General features: G+C 42.5%; 1 protein-coding gene across 4 annotated transcripts; it reads left to right on the forward strand.

Annotated features, from left to right (window-relative positions):
• Window positions 1-958: 958 nt before the first annotated feature.
• On the forward strand, window positions 959-24182 carry canx (calnexin). Of its 4 annotated transcripts, none has more exons than XM_029770811.1 (14): window positions 959-1040; window positions 9824-10051; window positions 10889-10962; window positions 11308-11366; window positions 11609-11832; window positions 12039-12231; window positions 12445-12634; window positions 12828-12941; window positions 13629-13785; window positions 14147-14362; window positions 20557-20676; window positions 20808-20922; window positions 21089-21227; window positions 21400-24182. In XM_029770811.1, exons 2-13 carry the CDS (start codon window positions 9827-9829, stop codon window positions 21214-21216), a joined length of 1815 nt encoding a protein of 604 aa, XP_029626671.1. In that variant the 5' UTR covers window positions 959-1040; window positions 9824-9826; the 3' UTR covers window positions 21217-21227; window positions 21400-24182. The 4 variants fall into 4 exon arrangements, with proteins under 4 accessions (XP_029626671.1, XP_029626668.1, XP_029626672.1 ...); XM_029770808.1 differs by having other exon boundaries at window positions 21089-21201; XM_029770812.1 differs by having other exon boundaries at window positions 21092-21227.
• The last annotated feature ends 313 nt before the right edge of the window (window positions 24183-24495 follow it).

Raw genomic sequence — 24495 nt, forward strand, 5'->3', positions numbered from 1 at the left:
TTTAATATTTTCATTTAGCTGCATACAGTCAGTGGACTTCAGAATAACAATGTATAGAATACAGCATTTATTTTGAAACATTATCCGTTACTATGGGGCTCGAACACACCTACATTTGGCCAGGAGGGGGACATGCAATATGAATTTGGTGGTTTTTGATAATCATGGTGAGGAAAAAGAGTGGTATTCTAATTAATTGTACCTTATTGAATAAGTATCCACCATATTCACTACCAGGTAGCCTAATGGTTAGAGCATTGGACTAGTAACTGAAAGGTTACAAGATCAAATCCCTGAGCTGACAAGGTAAAAAATCTGTCATTCTGCCCCTGAACAAGGCACTGTTCCTAAGCTGTCATTGAAAATAAGAATTTGTTTTTAAATAAAGGTTAAAAAATCTAATTCAATAGACCTAACATTCAGAAACATCAAATCAGTGCTTTAGTTGATCAATTATTTACACTTTACTGTTTCACTCACACCTCTTCTTTCTCTTTGCTTCAGCTCTAGCCAACTTCACAAAGTGCATACATCATTAATTGATGATACATTACAAAATGTCATCAATCATCAGTAAATGCTGTCCCTGCTGCATTATAATTTGTTTTTCCCTGTTTTATGGTCGTCACTTATTAACACTAGTTAACACAGCCACAAAATCATAATTATGGCTCACCTTATTCCTAACCCTAACCTCACATTTTCTTGTTGCCCATTCAGACTTTGTGGCTATGGAATCTTACTTTGTGGCTGTGTTATCTAGTGTAAACCCTGTCGTACTAAAACCAATCAGCATACATTTCCTCTTACAGTTGGACAAATCATCGCCGTCCACGGGGTTCGGATTGGGGGCGGAGACCATTTACTATGATTGACATGTAGCACAAGCAATCCAATTCTTAAAATTCCCGGAAAACGTCAACGTTTTCACTTCAGCAACCAATAAACAATTGGAGAAGGTGTGGCTACTAATCCAAAGTGCATGCCCCAAAGTCACACGTGATCCTACTGTAGTTCAAGGTGTCACATCGAAGCAGGAGGTACGTAATGACGAACAAATGTCACTTCTTTCAAATATAGCTACTTCGCTTAATTATTCTTTCAGTCTACATTTACCCAGCTCGTTCAGTTGCATGCAATTCTGTCCAGTATCTTTTAACTGTTTTTATCATAATGAATAAGCTCGAGAAACGGTGCGTGGTCTTAGCTTGGACTGGCTAACGTTAGTAGCTGACAGAGGCCAGCTATTTAGTAGGCTAATTTAGCTAACGTTAGTAAAATAAAGATATCTACTGTTATCCAACAAATGAACGTTGAAATGTTCTGTTAGTAGCACACAGTTGCTCGTGTGTCCCTTTGCCGTCTTTTTTCATTGTGCAACGTTAGTTAGCCAAGACATTTTGAAAGTGTATTAGTCAGCTAACGTTAGCTACTGTAGGCAAGGATACATTGTGGCATGCATCTAATGTCAGCAATTAAGTGGTTAAATAAAAACCCGCCTCGAGCTGAAGTAAGGAAATTGACAAGTATTTCCTTGGTGTGCACATGTCTGAACGTTTGTGTAACAAAAATCACGTAGGTATATTATCAGAAAGAAATGTAAGTCATGATGGAGTAGTCGATGTGTCATGGTGAGAAACTAATGTATAGTGATTAATTTGCCATGGCTATTTAAATCTCGAGCACAAGGAAATTAACGAATGGATTAATGTAACATTGTGCCCTAACGTTAATTACCTATCGGTATGTCCTTTTTAGTTTGGTCATTGTTATCTCTTTGGCTGTGTTGGATATTAGTGGGTGACAAGACCTACGCACTTCAAATGGGGGGTTATCAAGTGAGGAGTTAGCTACAGGTAGTTATTGTATCTGAAATAATTTCCCTTAAGACGTACATGAACCTGCTTGTAGGAATGGCCACATGGAAACGGGTATTGCTGGTAGGGATGAAACGCGTTGAAGTCTGACCAGTTTTTCAAACCCACTTCCTCTTGATGCATTCGACACCCTCTTGGAAATGTAGCTTTGAAAGTTAACACATCTGAACAAAGGACTTGGCCTGTGTTATCTTATGGAATGGTTGACACATTCTTTAGCTATCTGAGAAATGGAAATGGCCTTCCAGAGTTGAATGGAAAATATTTATTTATATGAATGGGAAGTTGGACGTTTTATTGTTTACCCATGGTTATATAACAACTTCTAATTTCTGGTGGGTAATATTTATGGTCACAGGAGAAGCTGTTACATTTTGTGTACATTGACAAGATGATTGCACCTTTAACCCACTCTCTTGTTGACCTAATCTAGCAACTAATGTTGAATGGTACAATAGACTTGCATGTTTTTAAAATATTTTTGCTTTTATTTAGTCTTAAGTCTTTTCCATTCTCTCTTTGAGACAGTCAAGGCACATGAGGGTCATTGGGTCCTTATCCTTCCTATCTGCTTAAACCCACCGCACACCCACACTTAAATCCCTACAGTATGATCTAGACTGGACTTCATAGCACAGATTAGTCTATCCATTATCAGAGGCTGAATGTTGCTTATCCATGAGGGGATACACTGAGAAAGCACTGTGCAACGTCTTGCGCAAGATGTCTGTTTCTGTAGTAGATGGCACTGTTTTTCCCCAAATACCGAGTGAACTGAATGGAATGAATTCAGAAGACTGGCTGGCTGATAATAGTCTTTGGTGTGTTGATTGAGCACTGATTGATTATACTGTCCCCTCCCCCTCCTTGTATCTCCTCTGTCCCCTCACTTGAATGCATGTGACCACTGAGGCATGACATGAATGGGGGAATGGTGTCCACTTGGCAGCATAACAAGGCCTCCCAGGTCTCCCCTCCAGTGTGGTGGTTTGTTTTGTTTAGCCCCATGACTTCTTCAGCCTGTGGTGAGAAAGTGAAATTTGCCACTCCTCTCACGTTTATCCATCCGTCCCTCCCCCCCACCACCCCTGGCCTACAAGGTACCTCGACTTTTCCCTAGCCCCCCCGGACGGCAGCCACCCTTCCAGCTCCTATCTCCCACAAAAGAGAGAGGAATCTGGGCCTAGCTAGTCAACAACAACTCCTTTGCCTTACCCACCCCAATAAGACCTGTATCTCACCCCTCACGCTCACACTCAGTCAGTTGATTGTCAAGTTACATGCATGGTGCTTTTTGGTGGTGAGCTCCCCTCTGGTTATCCCCTCTTTGTTGGCAGCCTGACTTGTTGCAGGGGAACACGCTAGTCACAGTGTACAAACAGACACATGGCAGAATCCTTTATTGAAGAACACACCAGCACTGTCACCGGGCTTGGAGCTGTTCAATGAAAAGTTGTGAAGTTTTAGGTTAATTTCTCCTCCGACACTGGCATGACAAACCCATGTGGTCACTGTGAAGTTTGTCTCATTTATGTGTATTGTCAATGTGCTCAATATATATTAGCTTACATATAACCTACCTAGATATATTAATGCATAGCCTTTTTGCGAAGGTAAAACCTTAACTGTGTTAGCCTACTGAAATAGATATGACACTGAAATGGGCTACTACTTTACTTTATTCCCTGATGGCTTTTCCTTACGATAGTCTGCATCAGGCTGTGTACACACACACACACGTTGTGTTTGCAGCTCCTCCTCAGGACACTCCCTAGGGGACCTGGCTCTAGAGGTGACATATCCCTTGGTGGTAGTGCCCTGGTTACAATTCCTGAAAGGGGGGGGGGGATTTCTCCACCCTTACCTTATAGGCTACTCCAGTGACCACAGTCCCTTAGGAAGACCCTGTGATCTGTAGAACAAGCTCAACGTAGGCTTATAGATCAGGGTTTCTGTTAGGAAAATGTGGTGCCGGACACTTGGACTGGCAGCATTTTAATTGGAGACATTTGAGAAATGTCCCGGACCCATATGCATTGGTTGCGTAACCTGATTAGGGTGTACACCACAATTCACAGAATGACAGAAAACCATATTCGAAATGTGATATGTCTTAACAGAACATGCAACTCAAGGATGCAACTGCGTGTTTCCTTACTGAATTCCAATGCAAACTTTTACCATTTTACAACTGCCACATTTACTGTTCCTCAGCCAACAAGATGAGTAACAAATAGCAAAATCACTAGCCTATGCCAATCTAATATCCCCCATAAAAGTTTACCTATTCTATTGGTCAGCTTGTCGTTCTGCACGAGAAAGAAATGACCTTTTCCAAACAGACTCTGGGACAGTTGTGGGAGATAAAAATACACTTTAAAAAGCAATGAGGTTGATGCAACAGATCAGAACGTTTAGCTTAGGAAGTTAACTATTTATTCACATAAGGACAGCAATGCGCACAAGGAAGTAGGCTATGTGTGAATTTTTGTTTCATAACGCAATTAGCGGGAAAAACACTTGTCAAAGCTCACCACACAGAGATTAAAATATTTGAGAGGGGTTATCTAAAGATGCAGCAACTAGCATGGGTTGCTAATATGACTAAGATTGTGCCTTTGGCTACCGGACAATGAAACAAAGTTGATTTGAGAACCAATAGAACATGACAGAAATAGACTACTGGTTTCAATGGCATATGGAAGTCTTTGTAAAATAATTGCCTCCACGTTTCTATGGTTGGCTTTTACTTTGAAGCTAGGAAAGACGTGCCTTATTTAGATTTTACCATTATTTAACTAGGCAAGTTGGTTAAGAACAAATTCTTATTTTCAATGACGACCTAGGAACAGTGGGTTATAACTGCCTTGTTCAGGGGCAGAACAACAGATTTTTACCTTGTCAGCTCGGGGATTCGATCTTGCAACCTTTCGGTTACTAGTCCAACGCTCTAACCACTAGGCTACCTGCCACCTTATAATACGAAGTATAATGTCCAGGTTTAAAACAAGTCCTTTTTTTTTTTTTTTTTACCAAAATGCGTTCTGCCTCCAGCTCATTGCAAAGGTGTGTGTGACACGCTGAAGCCTGCCTACCGTTGCACTTGACTGGCGAATGGGAAGCATCCTTCAATTACCAGTTGACAAATAGAAGTAGTAGCCCCTTACACTTCAGTGTTGTGATGCAAAATGTATAGTGCATAGAATTTTAAAAGGTTTTGTCGGACATTATTCATTCTAATCAGACATTTACATTTTACATTTACATTTTAGCCATCTAGCAGACGCTCTTATCCAGAGCGACTTACAGTAGTGAATGCATACATTTCATGCATTTTTTGTACTGGCCCCCCGTGGGAATCAAACCCACAACCCTGGCGTTGCACACACCATGCTGGCGTTGCAAACACCATGCTCTACCAACTGAGCCACAGGGAAGGCTATTTTTATATACATCTTTTTTTTTTTTACATGGTCGATACATTAGGCAGGTACTGGAAAAAATAGAACACTAATGTAAATCTGGGAAACCAGGCCTGCTATTCATAGCTGACTTTGAAAAGGCTTTTGATCAAGTACGACTGGAGTTTATATATAAATGCCTGTAACATTTCAATTTTGGAGTATGTCTTATCAAATGGGTTAAAATCATGTAACCCTAGGTGTAAAATAGTAAATAATGGCTACTTCTCAAGTTTTAAACTGTCAATAGGAGTAAATCAAGGTTGTCCACTATCAGCATATCTATTTACTATGCCCATCAAAATGTTGATTGTTAAAATCAGATTCAACAATAATATTAAGGGATTAGAAATCCAGGGCTTAAAAACAAAGGTGTCATTGTACGCTGATGATGAATGTTTTCTTTTAAATCCACAACTTGGATCCCTCCACAGCCTCATAGAGGATCGAGATACTTTTTCAAACCTTTCAGGATTAAAACGAAATGGTAAGTGTACTGTATTACGTAATCGATCACAAAAAAATGCTAATTTTAGAATTACTGTGTAGTTTACCTATATTATGGTCTGACGTGGATATACTTGTTATACATATCTGGGGGGGGGAGAATAACAAAATAAAAAACATTCCCCTGATTAACTCTTTAGTCGTAGCAAATAGGTAAACTGGGATAAGGGTCTTGCCTACACCTAGCGAACAGTTATATACATATATTTATTTATTTATTTTATTTGGAAACGGCAAGCCTGACAACATTTAAAAGGGCTTATTTATATAATGAATTCGGAGGGCAGAAATTATTCAATATTCAAGCATTAGACCTCTCACTAAAAGCTTCAGTTATACTTAAATTCAAACAGTTAATCTAGAAAATTTGTAAGAATGTCTCACCCTATGTTCAAGAATGGCCTTTTCCCTTTATTCAGATTACAATCTCTCACTTTCAGTTATTTGAAAAGGAAATCATCTCCCAAATATCGCTATTTTTAAAACAAGCCATAGGAAGTTGGCTGCAATTTCAATTTAATCCACCAGAAAAGACAGAACAAATAATACAACAAATATTGTTGTTAAACTGAAATATTTAAACTCATTTTGATTAAAAAATATATACCTTTATTAAACGTTTGTTAAAAAATTATCTTCATAAGTGATATCAAAATAGGACTGGTGGAGTTATGTCACACGTAGCATTACTGCAAAAATGGAAGTGGAAGGGGGAAAAGTAAGTAACTTGTCTGTCGGCCCTGCATTAAAGACCATAATTGGTTAAAGAAAATTGTGATGAATACAAAAGTATACCAGTTTCATTTAAGACCCAAAAAATTCACAGCCGTGCCATATATATTGCAAAATAGTTGGGAAGAGATTTTTCATCTGCTGATTCCATGGGACATGGTTTATGAACTGATATGCAAAAAGGCGCCGGATTCAAATGTTTTTGAATTTAAATTTAAAAATAAAAAATATTATCCAAAATTCTTGCAACCAATAGAATGTTATTAATATAGGGGATACTACCTTCCCAGCTCTGCAGATTTTGCTGCGACGAGACGGAATCATTAGATCCTTTGTTTTGGTACTTTCCATATGTAGCTTGTTTTTGGTCACAGGTCCAGGAATGGCTGAAGAATTGCAATATTTACCTGGAGCTAACCCTGCAGATGGCACTACTGGGTGATTTGAAAAGTCATAGTCAACTGATCAATAATATAATACTTTGAAAATATATTTTCAATGTACAATCTGTAGAAACAATGAGAATAGAAAGGTTCAGTACTTTTGTGAAGCATCACAGCACAGTTGAAAAATGTATGGCAAATAGAAATCCAAAATGGATGGTGTTAAGAGATAGATGGGAGGGGTTGAATGAAGCTGAAGGTTGGGACTAGATAACTAATGTAAAACATACTGTGTCCGTAAAACCTAATATAGGTTCAGAACTTGTGTGAAAGAGCACAGTTTTGAAAGATATGGCAAATAAAAATCAAACTGGATGGACATCAGAAATTGATGGGAGAGGTTGAGGGTAAAGGAAGGACGGGAGTAAAAATAGACAAAATTTAAATATTGTATAATAGACTGTATCCATAAAATGTAGATGGTATGTATAAGCTGGAAGTAGAGGCCTAAGCATTGTTGTTTACTCCAGTTAGGGGAAGGGTGGTAGGGTTAGAAAGTAATAAAGGGAAAGTTGTGTGTGTATATTTTATTTATTTGCAAAGAAAGATTGGGGGAATGGAAGTGATGCACATAATTACATTGATGGAAGCTACAATTTTATCAATAGTTATGTAGTTGCTCTTTTTAATAGTGGCCATCAGAACTGTTTTTAATATGCGATTGCGTTTTAGAATTGTTGTGCAATGGTGGGGCTTATGTTTCACTCCAGAGGCATCAAATTCGATTTTTGAAGAACTGTAGCAGCATCTGTCTCAACGATTTCCCCTCAAATATGCTATGCGTGTGGCACATAGACCAATGAAAATGCACAGTTCCACAAAATGTTAAGGTATTTTTTAAAGGACTGGGGCAGTCCCACTCTGAAAGCTTTCTATTGCTGGCGAATGGAAATCCTGCTATAGATATGCTACATTGTTAATCCAAATGCCAAGTGGGAAGTAGAGCATTATGGTCATCTTGGCCTGATAATAGCCACTCTGGTAAACTAGCATGACTGTGCTATGCTATGGGAAGCGTTAGACGGTGTGGCTACGGATGTTAATCCCGCGTGGGGTTAAACTCATTAATGGAACAGTCTGCTATGTGCATGGTATGTACAGTAATACGTGTGCAACTGCATGCTAGCATGTAGACACCGGTAATCTCATGACAAAAAGACAGTTGGGAACTTTGGTTAGTTTGTTAATAGACTTTGAGGCCCTCTAAATTATGAATTGATTTAAAATTAATTATAGTCATAAAATATGGCCTATATATCAGTTGTCTGCATATGGTAAGGTGGACCTAATAGTACTCTCACATCCCCCCTCACTCCGTACCCAGCCCCACTTATTTGGCTAATGGTATCAGAACATGTCGAGGGGTTGAGAATAGGATGGAATTATAACAGACTGCGATCTCATTGGCATTATCTGATTGGAGAAGACAAAGACCCAATCTCAAATCGATACTTGCCCCCTAGGTGTTTCGGAATATCTAAGTGGATTTTATAGGCTTAAGAAACATTGTAATTGTTCCACCTTGCCTTCTGATTAGGGGAGGGTTTACAAGTAGGCCGTCATTGCTAGTAAGAATTTGTTCTTAGCTGACTTGCCTAGTTAAATAAAAAATGATAGTTAGGCGGAAGATTTGCCTTATTGCTTAAACACCTACCCAGTCTTCTCAATTAGGTTTGGGATAGTGTTGGAGGAACCAATGTCTGTGTGCACACAGCCTGTCCTAAATTGTTTGTATGGTGTTGAGTAAATTGCCTGTGAATAATATGAAAGGTAAATATGTGTGTGTGTGTGTGTAAACTCCGTGTGTGTCTGTTACATGGTGTGCTAGTGTAATCTCATTAGGGGAAGGGGCTGAGGCTGCATATGCCTCAGGCTCGTCGCTATGGCAATGGGTGCCAGTGAGGCACTGGGTAACGGCATGGCGACCATATGCCTGGCAACAGTCGGAAGGAGTGTGCGTTCTGTAAGCATGAAAAGGATAAAATGTTTTTGAAAATTAGGAGGGAGCCCAGTTGTAGAACTAATGGTCAATCTAGTTCTCATAAGACCAGGTTTGTATTTTGATTCCTGCATGTACCGCCTCTACCAGTAGGCTTGCTCTAATAGGATAAGAAGCTGTAATTTAACCTAATGGCCACCTGCTCGGAAATTATCCCTTTTCTCCAGCTCAAATTATATGCTAGGTTGCATTGTCAGTCGCCCCCATATTTTTGTCTCTGTTAGACCGTGTCTCTCTTGTAGCCCAGTGACGCCCACCCATCTCTCTCTCTCTCCCCCCAGAAGCAGCCTCTCTTTTTCATATCTTATTCTCCTGTATCCCTCATCTCATTTAACCCCTTGTTTACGCTTTATTAAATGGCCACCTTCTCTACTCACTGCTGTCATTTTCCTTCCTCCCATAGCCTCTATTTTTCTTTCTCTTAACCACCGTTTGAAATCAGCCTCTACTCTTAGACGTTTTGATCTGAAAGGAATGGATGGGTGTAACTAAGTAATAATACTGTGGCTCCGCTGCTCCTCCCTAGCCGTCGGGGTAAGGTGGCTAGGAATCTGTATGCCATATGCAACAACTGAAACGGATAAGGAGGGGATTCAATAGGAATCTAAATGAATGTAGATGCAGACCGTAACAGATTCCCACTTGTTAATCAGTAATTAAGTAATTAGTGTGCTTGCGTCAGCGAGACCACTACTGTTATCCGCCATACTTCTTATTAAAACACTTTTGAACAGCTGACGAGCGAACACATTTTCTTCAAGAAATTGGCCTAGTGTATTAATTACTCTCTCTTCTCTCCCCTAGACTATGGAGCTGAAGGTGAGGTATGTTCTGCTGCTGGCCGTGGGACTGTGGTCAACACTGCTACTGACCACGGTGTCCGCCCACCAGGAGGAGGAGGACGAGCCTATCGTGGAGATGGGGGGCGACATGGATGTGGAAGACGACATGGAGGAGCTTGACCATGGGGAGGAGCTTCTGGACGGGGAGGTGGAGGCCGACATGCCCCCGGGACCACCTTCAGTCCCTAAAGTAAGTCTATCCTAGACCAGTGTGTGTAAGGTTATAGTTTCAGTGATTGAAATCTCAGTTTTGGTAGAAAGCGTGGCTCTTCTCTTCCCTTCTAGCATGCCCAGATTGTGACAGCCAAGGAGAAAAGGTTAGGCCTACGTGGCTGCTCACTGTTATACACAGATTCAAGCCAACCTACCCATATTCAGTAGTTAAATGTCTGTTGTGAAAGGGCTGTAGAGTGAGTGGGAGGTTTGAGCTCATTTCAAGGAATGAATGTGATTCGCACAACACCACAAATGATAGAGGCTAAGCCTGTGCTGGGACTGCTTAGTGTACTTCCTTTCTCCACTAGCTCTGATATGTAGAGATATGACCTATAGTTCAGAAGGGATGAGAAGTTGGTGAATTAGCCCTGACGACTCACACTAAATTCTTCCGACGCACTGTCGTTCGCAACATACTTTCGTCTGAGACTGCCATCATTGAAGTCGTCTGTGGTGACGAGGGGCATGGGGGGGTGTTGTACGGTTTGAGGAATTTACAAACCACCGCTTTACCCCCGTGTGTTCTGGCTCTGGCCCAATCCATCGTTTTCCAGACCAGTCAGACCTCCCCGAATGTGTTCGCATCTGTAAATGTTCGGGGAGGTACTCCGATCCAGACTCACTGCGGAAAATAAACTAACATCTGTGGGCATAGCATAGTGTTTGGCCAGAGCAAGGAGTCTGGGTAGCTAGGCAAGTGGTGAATAGCTCAGTAGCCTGACATCAGTAAAAAAACAGATGATGCGTTGATTAGCAAGGCAGTGGAAGAGCTGACCCAGTGATCCACTGACCCCTCTCTGCTCCTCTCTAGGTGACCTACAAAGCGCCCGAGCCCACGGGGGAACACTTCTTCGCCGAGTCCTTTGACATGGGGACCCTTGACAGGTGAGCACTCTGTTTTTTTTTTATTCAACTTCGAAATTAAAGCAGGCACCGTTATATATAATTTATTATACACATGAAGTCTATATCAGAGAAGATACGATATTCAAACATGCTGCCCTGAAACTAAATCGCCTAGGTGGTAGAAACTGTGTCTTGTCTTCTTTTCATGTGCCACAATGTGCTGGGTAAGTGCTCACCATAGGACCAGCTGCTATTTAGACTTTTTGTAAGGATAAACACGAACCCAGCGCCTAGGCTATTCCCCCGGCAGCTTCCCCTATGGTGTCCAGGGGCTACCATGTTTACTTGACTCTCAAGTCATCTCGCTTCTCCTGTTTATTTCAGCTGGGTCCTGTCAAAGGCCAAGAAGGAGGACATTGATGAGGATATCGCCAAGTATGACGGTAGGCACCAAGACAATTCCTCTCTGTCACATTAGAACATAAAGCATTCTTCTGGGTAGTATTCCTTAGGGCACAACTTAGCAAAACATTTTACAACTAGAATTTTGGACAAGTCGAGGTAGTCTTACATTTCAGTAAATGTTCTTCCGTTTAGTGCCTCATGAATAAGACCCTAGGTTAGGCTCCATTCAGACATTTATCAAGTGAGTACTCTACTTGCGTGTTCGACCTCCGTCTTGCAGGTAAATGGGAGGTGGAGGACATGAAGGACGGCAAGCTGCCCGGCGACAAGGGCCTGGTCCTCAAGTCCCGTGCCAAACATCACGCCATCTCAGCCCAGCTCCTCAGGCCCTTCATCTTCGACACCAAGCCCCTCATCGTCCAATATGAGGTCAACTTCCAGCAAGGGATCGACTGTGGCGGCGCCTACGTCAAACTGCTCTCCCAGACACCCGACCTTAACCTGGTAAGAACATGCACACCGTGGTATTTAAGATGGAAACATCAAGTACAACTGCAGACTTCCTTTGTACATGCTCCCAAAGGTCTTTGTTTTTAATAGATCATGTTTACACCCGAGCTGTGTCTTCATCAGTACAAACATATTTTTTACCCAATACATCTGCACGTAGACTGCCTCCTTGAGGTTAATGTAGTTCTTCTGCCCTTCAGGATGAGTTTGTTGACAAGACTCCCTACACCATCATGTTCGGACCAGACAAGTGCGGCGAGGATTACAAGCTGCACTTCATCTTCCGCCACAAGAACCCCAAGACTGGCGAGTACGAGGAGAAGCACGCCAAAAAGCCCGACGCAGACCTGCGCACCTACTACACCGACAAGAAGACCCACCTTTACACGCTGGGTAAGACATTTCAACATGTTCTACTCACGAGGCCTATATACTCTTTGATGGTCCACTAGTCTACACTGACAAGAAGACTCGCCTAGGGAGACAACACGGTCAACAAGACATTTTCACATGTTCTATGAATCAGGTATGCGAATTACATTTCCACTTGTATTCCTCTAAACATCTCTACCTACCTCTCTCCTCTTTCTCTCTCCTTCCTCCTAGTGGTGAACCCAGACAACAGCTTTGAGGTGCTGGTGGACCAGGCGGTGGTGAACAGTGGTAACCTGCTGACAGACATGACCCCCCCCATCAACCCGGCTGCCGAGATCGAGGACCCCGATGACCACAAGCCAGAGGACTGGGATGAGAGACCCAAGATCCAGGACCCTGACGCAGTCAAACCCGAGGACTGGTAAGTGTGCATATTTAAGTGTAGGTGAAAAAGGGGCTATTTCGCCAGGGTTTCTTGCATGTGCTTTTCAAATGTAGCTGTGGAAAATGTGTGTGTCAGCTGTCGACAGTTGTTGCTTTTTTTTCTCTTTCAGATGCCAGGTGTGCTTATGTGTGTTAGTGTGTGTACCCTCTGACTCTCCCCTGTCCCATAGGGATGAGGATGCACCGAAACAGATCCCGGATGAGGACGCAGTGAAGCCAGACGGCTGGCTGGATGATGAGTCCGAGTATACCAGCGACCCCGACGCGGTCAAGCCCGAGGACTGGTAACTACGATACCTTTACTCTCTCGTTCCGCTCATCCTTCCCCACATACCGTCCACCATGGTACTCCATCTCTTCTCTCGCTCTGCCCTCGTCTGCCACTCTATTCTTCGCCCCCTCCCTTTCATCTCTCCCCTTCTTTCTGCCCTTCATCTACCACTCTACTACCTCCCCTCTGTCTTTTCTGTCCCGTCGTGGTGTACCCTCATCTGGTTTAGCCCACTCATTTCTTGGAAGCTAATTGCTAGTGTTTGCGGCAGCTCCTCCTCTTCTCTGTGGAGAGAGCGGGCTTCCTGGTGAGAGTAGCTAATATCACACTGCGCGCTTTGCCTCAGGACAGCCAGGCCTGGTTTTTGGGCTCTGTAGAGCCGCCCCCCCCCCCCCCCCCCCCCCCCCCCCCCCCCCCGCTCTCACTGTCTTTGATGTCTCACTTCTGTGGCGGAAATTAAATTAGAGCCCCCAGAGAAGAGGAGGAATGGGGCACAGTGGATAAAGGGGATTTATAGAAAGGGAGGAAAAGGAGATGCTGTTATTTTTCACTTATGCCTTCATGTTCTCTCAATTGGATCTTTTTTATTTATTTTTTGGGGTCTTTTGCTTTCTCACACCTACAGTAACTTGTAACCATATATCATCTTGTTGAACACTATGGCTTTGTCTGTATTGTGATCTGTGATGTTTTTCTCCAGGGATGAGGATATGGATGGTGAGTGGGAGGCCCCTCAGGTCCCTAACGCCCTCTGTGAAACCGCCCCCGGCTGTGGTGCCTGGCAACGGCCCATGATTGACAACCCCAGCTACAAGGGCAAGTGGAAGGCCCCCATGATCGACAATCCCAACTACCAGGTAACCCTTCACACCTCCCAGCGTGTACCATATACCAAAGCATCAGCCGCTTTAGGAAAATGTTTTACCCCAGTGCAGTGTGAAGCCTAAATAACATACACACAATCGTTGCACTTGCTCTTTCCAATTCGGTATTTGTATTGATGAGAGCCTACTATTTGCGCTTTTTCTGATCTTGCATTGATGACGTTGTGTTCTTGTCTTTCCAAAAAAAATCTCCTACCTTTTTTTTTTTTTTTACTACTGAGCTCTCGTTGCAGAGAAATCCAAATGTATGTACTTACAAATGGCTCCCCAAAAGAATAGTTTATGAATGCAACTCTCACGATACTGTACACTCAACCCTCAATGTACCTCCCAGGGGGTGTGGAAGCCCAGGAAGATCGCCAACCCAGCCTTCTTTGAGGACCTCCATCCCTTCAGAATGACCCCCTTCAACGCCGTGGGCCTGGAGCTGTGGTCCATGTCCAGCGACATCTTCTTTGATAACTTCTTCATCACCAACGAGAGGCACACGGCCGATCACTGGGCCAACGATGGTTGGGGCCTGAAGAAAGCTGCTGAGGGAGCCCTTGAGGTGGGTGCAATAGTGCACACGCACACAGAGGGACGGGCACACAGAGGGACGGGCACACAGAGGGACGGGCACACAGAGGGACGGGCACACAGAGGGACGGGCACACAGAGGGACGGGCACACAGAGGGACGGGCACACAGAGACTCCTTGTGACTAGTTGATAAAACTTCTCATACATTTTTCACATAAAATATACAGACATTTGATAAGGAACGAATATGCAGTGCAATCATCTGACATTTCAAGCAGGTCCAGAAGATCTTTCTTCGCTCCATATCACACTTCTATCCTAACCATAGAACGAACGTTCAGCTTCTTATTTGCATGCGATTCCTCTTGCGTCTAAGATGTTCCCATTGGACAGTTTGTTTTGAAGCACCTAGAACCTATCCTTGTATCCAGAGACTTCTTCAAAACCTCTTCAGGGAGCAATGTGGATATTTGTAGCATTGCTGTTTTTAAATGATGCAAGCCTATAGTCTCTGGGGTAAGCAATCAAGTCAGATTAACTAGCGGTGACAAAAATATAAACACAACATCCAACAATTTCAACGATTTTACTGAGTTACAGTTAATATAAGGAAATCAGTCAATTAAAATAGTCATTAGGCCCTTATCTATGGATTTCACATGACTGGGCAGGGGCGCAGCCATGGGTGGGCCTCGGAGGGCATAGGCCCACCCACTTGGGAGCCAAGCCCACCCTCTGGGGAGTCAGGCCCAGCCAATCAGAATTAGTTTTTCCCCACAAAAGGGCTTTATTACAGACAGAAATACTCCTCAGTTTCATCAGCTGTCCCGGTGGCTGGTCTCAGACAATTCCGCCATTAAAGAAGCTGCACATTTTAGACTGGCCTTTTATTGTCCCCAGTACAAGGTGCACCTGTATAATAATCATGCTGTTTAGTCAGCTTCTTAATATGCCACACCTTTCAGGTGGATAGATTATCTTGTCAAATGTGAAATGCTCACTAACAGGGATGTACACAAATTTGTGCCCAAAAATTTAGATAATTTTTCCATTCGTACAAAAAGCTTTTATGGGATAATTTATTTCAGCTCATGAAACATGGGACCAACACTTTACATTTTGCGTTTTATATTTTTGTTCAATATACATGCCTAGGATCAGGGGCCGTATGTATCAAGTTTCTCAGAGTAGGGATGGGCACGGATAATTAAATATATCTGAACGAACGTTAGTATTCGATTACTTGAGTGAGTGTTCATTTTTGGAGAAACAAAATTGTGGGCCTATTTGTAAAATGCAAAAGCGTTGTCCAAATTTAAATTATCCTTGTGACATTTTTACCTCCAAGGATGTACCATGACTAGGGCCCTATAACATGGACGAAATAACAGAATGCAGACATTAAAACCGAGTTCAAAAATGTATTGAACTTAGTAGGCAATCAACTAAATGTATTGAACATTTTATAAATTCGCCCAGGTTGATCATAAGACATGAAACGAAGGCATCAGTGATTCGTATTTCCTGTGACTTTCTGAAGAAGCAATGAGAATCTCCCCAAGCTGTGTATGTGCGGTGCGCACGTTTACCACTTTGTGTAGCCGTTAGCGATGATGCTAGTGAAAACTTTTGGTAGATGGAAAGGCTTTCCCACAACCTTTTCAATTAAATGTTAACTACAATGTAGCCTATGCTTACCTTACAGAATGATATGATGATTATTTGCGTCAATTCAGTGGGTATTGGTGGTGTTAACTCTACCATCACATCTGCATTATAAAAAAAATGCTATACAGAAGCCTCTTGCTAAGTGCACATTAAATGGTATCAACATTTCAAGACATTTTCCCAGACCTCAGAAGTGGTCTCCTGATGTGGTTTAAGCATTGTTGTGGACTTAGAACATCCATTTGAGTTGTTTTTCTATTTGGGGGAAAAAAACTTTATTTAAAAAAAAATGTAAAGGGAAAACCTGAAAAAGCAGGGGAAAACTTGGAAAAGCAAAACGGAAAAAAACAAATTTAGGAAAATATACACGGAATCAGGCAAAAAAATATTTTATAGGGCCCTACATGACATTTGAAATTCAATAAAACAACAATCTTTAGAATGTAGCTTTTATAACGGTGTGTTGAACTACATCTGCGCTAGCCTACTGCTGCGCATTTAGTCCTTTAAAAAGAAGAAAAATATTGAACCTTTTAACTAAGACGGTCAGTTAAGAAGAAATTCTTATTTACAGTGGCAGCATACCACCGGCCAAACCTTAACACGGATGACGCTTGGCCAATTGTGCGCCACACTATGGGACTCCCAATCATGGCCGGTTGTGATACAGCCCAGGATCGAACCAGGGTCTGTCGTGACACTTCTTGCACTGAAATGTAGTGCCTTAGACCGCTGCGCCACTCGGGAGCCTTTAGGCTACCCTGACATCGGTATGCTATTTCCACTACTTTGAATAGCAATTACAACACCTGACACAGATCAATGCAAAACACACAACAGAAAAACTTTTTGTAATGGGATCAGTTCTGTCATGGTAAAAATTGGAACTTCTCTTTTGCTGTTGCTGTTAGCCAAACCACCGGAGAAAAGCAGTGTGTCCACTGTTTGTGCGGTTGTGTCATTCTGATTGGTCGAGAGTCAATAGCAATTTCTATTTATTGTTTTTCAACTATCAGGATATTGGAGTAAAGGTCATTATTTGAATAGTAAAATAATTACAAAATGCCCAGCTGATCTCTTCATTCCATTTAATCTTATTCATTATAATCTAAAATGCCTACCCCAATCCTTACTGTAACCATTAGGAAGGTAACAATTAGAAGGGGATGAGAAAATGTCTCTGTGTTAGTGGTGACTTCTCTGCCTGTGTCTTCTCATGGGGACTCCAGACCAGACACCCACACCCTTCAGAGGAATGCTGCTGGCAAGCCTGGCTCTGTGATATATGGAAAACCCTTCCCTGCCCCGCCCCTAAGTGGAAACAGACAACATGTGGAACCCAAGGGGGGGAGAGGCTGAGCAGTAACAGTGGAACAGTCATTGTCACCGTGCTCCAGCTGCTCCTCTGTATAATGAGTTAGCTTTAGTTGAAAAGCTTCTTGAGCTGGTCCAGCATGACTCGCTGGTGGTTGGCGCATATTTAAACCGCTAGAGTACACTGTTCCATAAAACCGAAGTTACAGCTGAAACTGTGGCACTATTGAGAAGCCATGGCCCTGCTTCACACACAAACGCACACATACGTCTTCTACTGAGGTCACCCTCTAAGTGATGGTTTCACTCGTTTGAGCTGTCATAAGTGTGTGTGTGTGGAGCAGTAGAGTTGTGGTGAGTCCAGGGGGATGATGGTGGCTCGTACCCAGGGATTAACGGACTAGCCGTTCGTTTGGCCGCCTCATCAAAATTCCTTCAGCCCCGGACCGATGCTGCCTTTTTTTCCTAAAGGTGAATTCCTGGGATGCCTGGCATGTTGGGCTTAATGGCCCTCTCTCTCTACACAGCTAGGCCGCTCACTCTCGCTTTCTCTCAGTTTTGAGCACTCTTGCTCATTTTCTGCTCCCCCTCTCTCCCTTGTTCTCTCAATTTTCTGTTCTCGCTGTTGCTCTGTTGCTGTCTAGTTTCCTCTCTCGCTCTCTTTGTCTCGCTCACTCTCTTCCTGGTGGACACGTTCTCTTACGCGCGCTTGACTGCATTTTCTCTTCTCGTCCTCTTTCTTGCTGTTCTCTTACACACATTCTCTCCATCAGAGCATCACACACACACACGGCCATACTAGCTTTAGGACCTGCAGAAAGTATTCAAACCCCTTGACTTTTTAAGCCTGAATTTAAAATAGATTTAAATTGCCTTTTTTCCCCACTGGCCTACACACAATACCCCATAATGTTAAAGTGGAAATATGTTTTTAAAATGTTGACAAATTCATTAAAAATGAAAAGCTGTAATGTCTTGCGTCAAGTATTCAACCCGTTTATGGCAAGCCTAAATAAGTTCAGGAGTAAAAATATGCTTAACACACATTAGTTGGATTCACTCTGTGCAATAATAGTTTTTAACATGTTTTGTGAATGACTACTTCATATCTGTATCCCACACATAGTTATATGAATCTCAGTGCTAGAGGCGTCACTACAGACGCCCTGGTTCGAATCCAGGCTGTATCACAATCGGCTGTGATTGGGAGTCCCATAGGGCGGCGCACAATTGGCCCAGCGTCGTTCCGGTGTAGGCCGTCATTGTAAATAAGAATTTGTTCTTAACTGACTTGCCTAGTTAAATGAATAAATAAATAAAATATTTAAGGTCCCTTAGTTGAGCAGTGAATTTCAAACAGATTGAAACTCAAAGACCAGGGATGTTTTCCAATGCTTCACAAAGAAGGGCACCTATTGGTAATTAAAAAAAAAAAGAATGCAGACATTGAATATCCCTTTGAGCATGGTGTAGTTATTAATTACACTTTGGATGGTGTATCAATTCACCCAGTCACTACAAAGATACAGGCCTCCTTCCTCACTCGGTTGCCGGAGAGGAAGGAAACCACTCAGGGATTTCACAATGAGCCCAATGGGGACTTGAAAACAGTTATAGTTTAATAGTTGTGATAGGAGAAAATTGTAGTTACTCCACAATATTAACCTAATTAACCCACAATATTAACCTAATATTAACCTAATTGACAGTGACAAGAAGGAATCCTGTACAAAATACAAATATTTAAACATTCATCGTGTTTGGAACAAGGCACTAAAGTAATACTGCAAACAATGTGGCAAAGCAATTAACTTTATGTCCTGAGTACAAAGTGTAATGTTTTGGGCAACTCCAATAAATACATTACTGACTACCGCTCTCCATATTTTCGAGCCTAGTGGTGGCTCCATCATGTTATGAATATGCTTATAACAGTTAATGACTGGGGAGTTTTTCCAGGATAATAAAGAAATAAAATGGAGCTAAGCACAGGCAAAATCCTGGAGGAAAACCTGGTTGTCTGCTTTCCACCAGACACTGGGAGACTAATTCACCTTTCAGCAGGACAATTACCTAAAACACAAGGCAAAATCTACACTGGAGTTGCCTACCAAGAAGACAGTGAATGTTCCTCAGTGGCAGAGTTAGTTTTGACTTAAATCTATGGCAAGACCTGAAAATGGTTGTCTAGCAGTGATCAACATCCAATTTGACAGAGCTTGAAGGATTTTGAAAATACTAATGGGCAAACGTTGCACAATCCAGTTGTGGAAAGCTCTTAGAGACTTACCCAGAAGCACTCACAGCTGTAATCGATGCCAAAGCTGCTTCTACAAGGTATTGACTTGGGGTGTGACTGCTTATGTAAATTTGATATTTCATTATCTATCAATTAGCAAAAATGTCTGAACATGTTTTCACATTGTCATTATGGGGCATTGTGTGTAGATGGGTAAAAAACAACAACATTGAATCCATGTTGAATTCAGGCTGTAACACATCAAGTAAGTTAAGGGGTATGAATATTTTCTGAAGGCACTACATACCACTCAGTGAACCACGGAGCTCGCTGAGAATTCCACTGGTTTCACAGCCTCATTGTTTGCTCTACGGATAATTTGGTTTTACACCGGTAGCACTGCCGGGGCAGTTGGCTGCCACTGTTAATATGGAAATGCTTGTCTCAGATCTGCCATTGCAGTATGCATGGAATTGGGGGACACAAACTCCTGTGCATTGTCACTGCTACAAACAGTCTGAGTAGACAAGACTTTAGTTAGTACTTAACTATTTAACTTAATGGTTTAACTAAGGGGGTTCTTTTGTGCTAGTTTCTTTGTTTAATAAGGTTTGCTGGTACACAAGTGTGTTGTGGTACTGGTACAGAGTAGTTTGTGGGGACTTCCGGAGATGCACTGTGAAACAGGAATTCCCCCAGCCCTTATAAGGACTTTCAGGAAGTGAGAGAGATGTGGGGAGAAACCCTCAGGCACTGGTTTTTCATAACACAATACACATTTTGGAGTGCATGTGAAAGATACAGGAGTGATGTTTTTCTTTTTTTGGCATATGTGTTCTGACCAGCGATGTTTTTACAAACTTGTTACAAGTAAAGATTTTCAACGGCATCCAATAGTGCAATCCGCAACCTGCTTTTGTGATGCAGTTGATGGTGGTTGGTTGTGGTCGATGGTTCCCAGATCTTGACAGTTGCGTGACCGTGTTCTCCCCTCTCCTCTAGCCCGGTCTGGTGAACCAGATGATGACCGCAGCAGACGAGCGTCCCTGGTTGTGGGTGGTCTACGTGCTGACCGTGGCCGTGCCCCTCGTCCTGATCATCGTCTTCTGCTGCACTGGAAAGGTGAGGGACCACACAGTGACCACACTGTGACCACAGACCATCAACGGTTGCATCTCAACAGTGCCCACACACACACATCATAGATAATGTTTTGATCTGTGTTAATGTGTATCTTTTCTCTGTCCCAACAGAAGACTGCTGCAGCCGACTACAAGAAGACAGACGAGCCCCAGCCAGACGTGATGGAGGAGGAAGTGGTGGAGAAGGCTGAGCCAGACCAAGTCAAGGAGGAGAAGAGCCAGCCAGGTAAGAACTGTCACCGTTTCTCCCCCCCTCTCCTGATGTAGGATCACAAATCTGTTGACAGTGTGTGTAATTGACATTTATTTTACAATGCGTGCTGTCTTGCATCACTCAATGCAAGAGCAACAAGTTAGCCCGTCTCAGTAAATGTTAACTTTGGTTTCCATAGCAGCAGCAGAGAAGAATAGTGATGCAGAAGACAGTCCTGCAGAGAAAGAGGAAGTAAATGAGGAGGAAGGGGAAGAGGACGAGGAGGAGGAGGAAGACGAGGTCAATGAAGAGGTACGGGAACAGTAAGGCATGACTTGGTGAGCATGATGTGGATCGTTGTGACTAGAAATCAAAGCTTGCACTGTAACAGCACTTTGACAACTGCTGATGTAAAAGGGGCTGTGTTGATGATGTACTTTATTGTTCAGAATAGAGACAATTATGGCTTGTGTGTAACCCAAAGCCCCCTCTCCTTTCTGCTCTCTCCAGAAACAAGAAGATGACCTCAGAAGGTCCCCCAGAAACAGGAAATTGAGAAAGGACTGATGTGGCTTTCACAACCCTGGATCTCTGATTAAAACCAACAGCCCTGACCCAGGGTCACTCCCTAACCCCACCCACCCTTCCAGTCGCCCCTATCTTTCTCCCCTGGGCCCTCCCTTTCCTCTCCCTCCCGGGGCGATGAAGCGAACCCAACTAGACCACCATCTCTCTTGTCAGGATCAACAGAAAACAATCATGACTGCCTCACAATATGGACGACGATGATTCCTCTATGGTGGTGATGAAGACTGATGCGTTGTTAGTGTAGAAAAGGTTTTTATTTAACAGTGAAGAAAAAAAGAGAATGAAAAAATGATTTTCCAATACCATTCTGTAACACTAACCTAGGAACCCCTTCTGTCTTCTCACTCAAACCTCCACCACCCTTTGCTCCCGCTAGTCAGACCCCCATCCATCCATCCCGCAGATCTAGACAGTATTTATCAACCTACTTTTCTGGGCAACACTACAGCTTGTAGGTTTTAGCCATTCTGCCTCTTGATGTCTTCTTGCTTGGTCCAGTTTAACAGTCCCATGCGTTTTGTATGTGTCATAGGGGTAGATGGACGTAGCATAAACGTTTCTGTTGAGGTTCGACAGAAAAAAAACATGGCATTTGGATGTCTTATTGTCTGCAGTTGTGTTTTGGGGGGGTTTCAAGAGACTCATTTTCCAATTGTGCACGGGTCTCAACGTTTCATTCCATGTGGCTTTCACCATGTTTTTTAAAGGTGTTTTGGTTGTAGGAAGACCCCTCTCAAGTTGTTCTTACTACGGTGTAGCTGGGAGTGGTGGGGGGGGATCCATTGCACATGCTCAGTTCCCCGCAGAACTGTGGGGCAGGCGAAGTTCGAAGCAGAGGGAGGGAGAGAGCCTAGTAAGTTGGCTTCAGTAGGTTAGAATACGCTGCCTTAGACAGTCCTAGAGAGCAAGGTTTTCTGAAATAGTTTTTTCTGTGAATGTACTGTGACCTTTTTTTAATACTATGTACATAACTTTTTATTTTATTTTTGATTCCATTAATGGTTTAGTTTTTTTCTTTGGTCTTGATAGATAATGTAAGGATGTACTGTACATGTACAGTAACGTGTGCGGGAGAAAAGAAAAGCTGGTACTCGGAGAGATGACGGTTGGTTGCCGGCAGGCTTCTAGAAGAGATGTCAAGGTTGTCCGACTGGTGGCCAGCTCGTGCAGCCTCCTCCCTCATTGGTGGGATGAATCAGTCTCCCGCCTAGCTATTGGTAGATGAATAAGCACATCCTATGACTGCATTTCCTGAGTCAAAAGCAGCAGCAACAGAATTTAACACATCTTTCAGAATTTTACTTTTTTTGTGTCTCATGACAGTCTGACTCTTTTACAAGTCGCTAAGAGTAATCTCAGGGTGTCAAATAAGCTTCCGGCCTCACTACTTTCTCATTGCATGATTCATTGATATCTTAAACTTACCCCATACAACATGAAAAAAGCGCTAAGGAGAAAACATTGAGACTGCTCATTAGCCGTTACCTATCTGTGAACTACAGTCTTTAAGTTCCTTATTTCTTACTTACGTTTTGGTGAACCTGCCCACTGTTTTTAGAACTTCCTAAAACACAGTGAAAGTCAAAAACCATTAGAGGTTTGCCCCATGTAAAAATAGTTGTCACTGTTCAAGGTAACAGACACACATACCAGGTAATTAGCTGTTGCTGTCTGTTTGCATGGATCCCATTTACAGTTTTGTGCTCTGACTCCTTGGTGGTGTCACTCAGTCGTGTTTGGAATGCCACAATTCTTTTGTGTGCCATGGTGTCTTTGAGTGACCAAGGTGAATGGGGATTGGTTCTCCCGACAAACCAAGCTGCGTGTGATTGGGTGATGAGTGTAGTAGGTTGATTCATCTATATCTACTACATTACATGTTGGAGGGGGGGGGGGGGCGAAGATGTAGAACTTGCTATGATGTTACTTACAAAACAGAAATAAAAAGATATTTGACTAAGAGATTGGAGGTGGGCAATGTTTTTCCTGTATTGGTCTCATGGTTTTGTGTGTGGGGGGGGAGATTGTCATCCCCTGAAATTGAGATGGCATGTACAGCTTCTGCCTCAAGAGGAAATGGAGGTCTTTCCCTAGAATTTCTCATTTTCTTTTTTCTTATTGTGGAAGATGACCTATGTCATAGGGTATGTGAGGTAGTTAGGTCCCACTGCACTGTAACCTAACTAGCCATTTCTTTCTCGTATTTTGTACTTTTGTTTGAAGAAAATGAAATGGTAAGAAAATGATCCTTTTGAAAATGTTAAGGACATGCATTTCTCCTTCACTCTTTCTGGCTTCAAAAAATATTTAATTTTTAGTCAACAAGGTTTTAATTGTGCTTTTCCCCTTTGGTTCTGCCTAGATAAGACTCCTAGACTGAACAGTGCACTGTACTGTGTACCTTACGTACCTCTGACAGCTTTCCTGTGTGTGAACTCGGTCTGATGGGTCACCGAAACGACAAGGTTTAACCTAACTTAATCCTGTACACTAGAGATGGAAGAACCTATACATTTTGGTTCAGATTTAATCTCCCATGAGTAATGATGAATGTTGATTAGTGGAGACTTTTTAAAAATACTGATCACGAATAGCCATTGTGTGAATAGGGACTGCTCCTTTGACCCATGTGTATTGTAAATGCAGTCATCTATGAATAGGGATGCCATTTGTTTTGATGAATAAAAAGGCCTAATAGAAACTGACTGGGGGCCCGAGTCTCATTGCTGCTTGTCACTGTATCTATCAATTGACGTTCCACAGAGCGGATATTATGCCCAAGGCCCGGGCAGATCAATGTCTGCTGCTGATTTGAGAAGAATATTTTTGCTCACGGCTCACCACATTTCCAATTTGTTGTATTTTAAATTTGCATGCGTGTGATTCATGTAATGAATGGAGGGAACAAGCGACAAATTCAGAAACGAGATACAACAAAAATAATTGTTCATTCTTGCACGGTGCACTATGCGATCAATTATCAGTGATTGGTTGAATCTAAAAAAAAGAATTCTTTAT

This window comes from Salmo trutta, chromosome 13 (genome assembly GCF_901001165.1).
Source record: "Salmo trutta chromosome 13, fSalTru1.1, whole genome shotgun sequence".
Lineage (NCBI taxonomy): Eukaryota > Metazoa > Chordata > Actinopteri > Salmoniformes > Salmonidae > Salmo > Salmo trutta.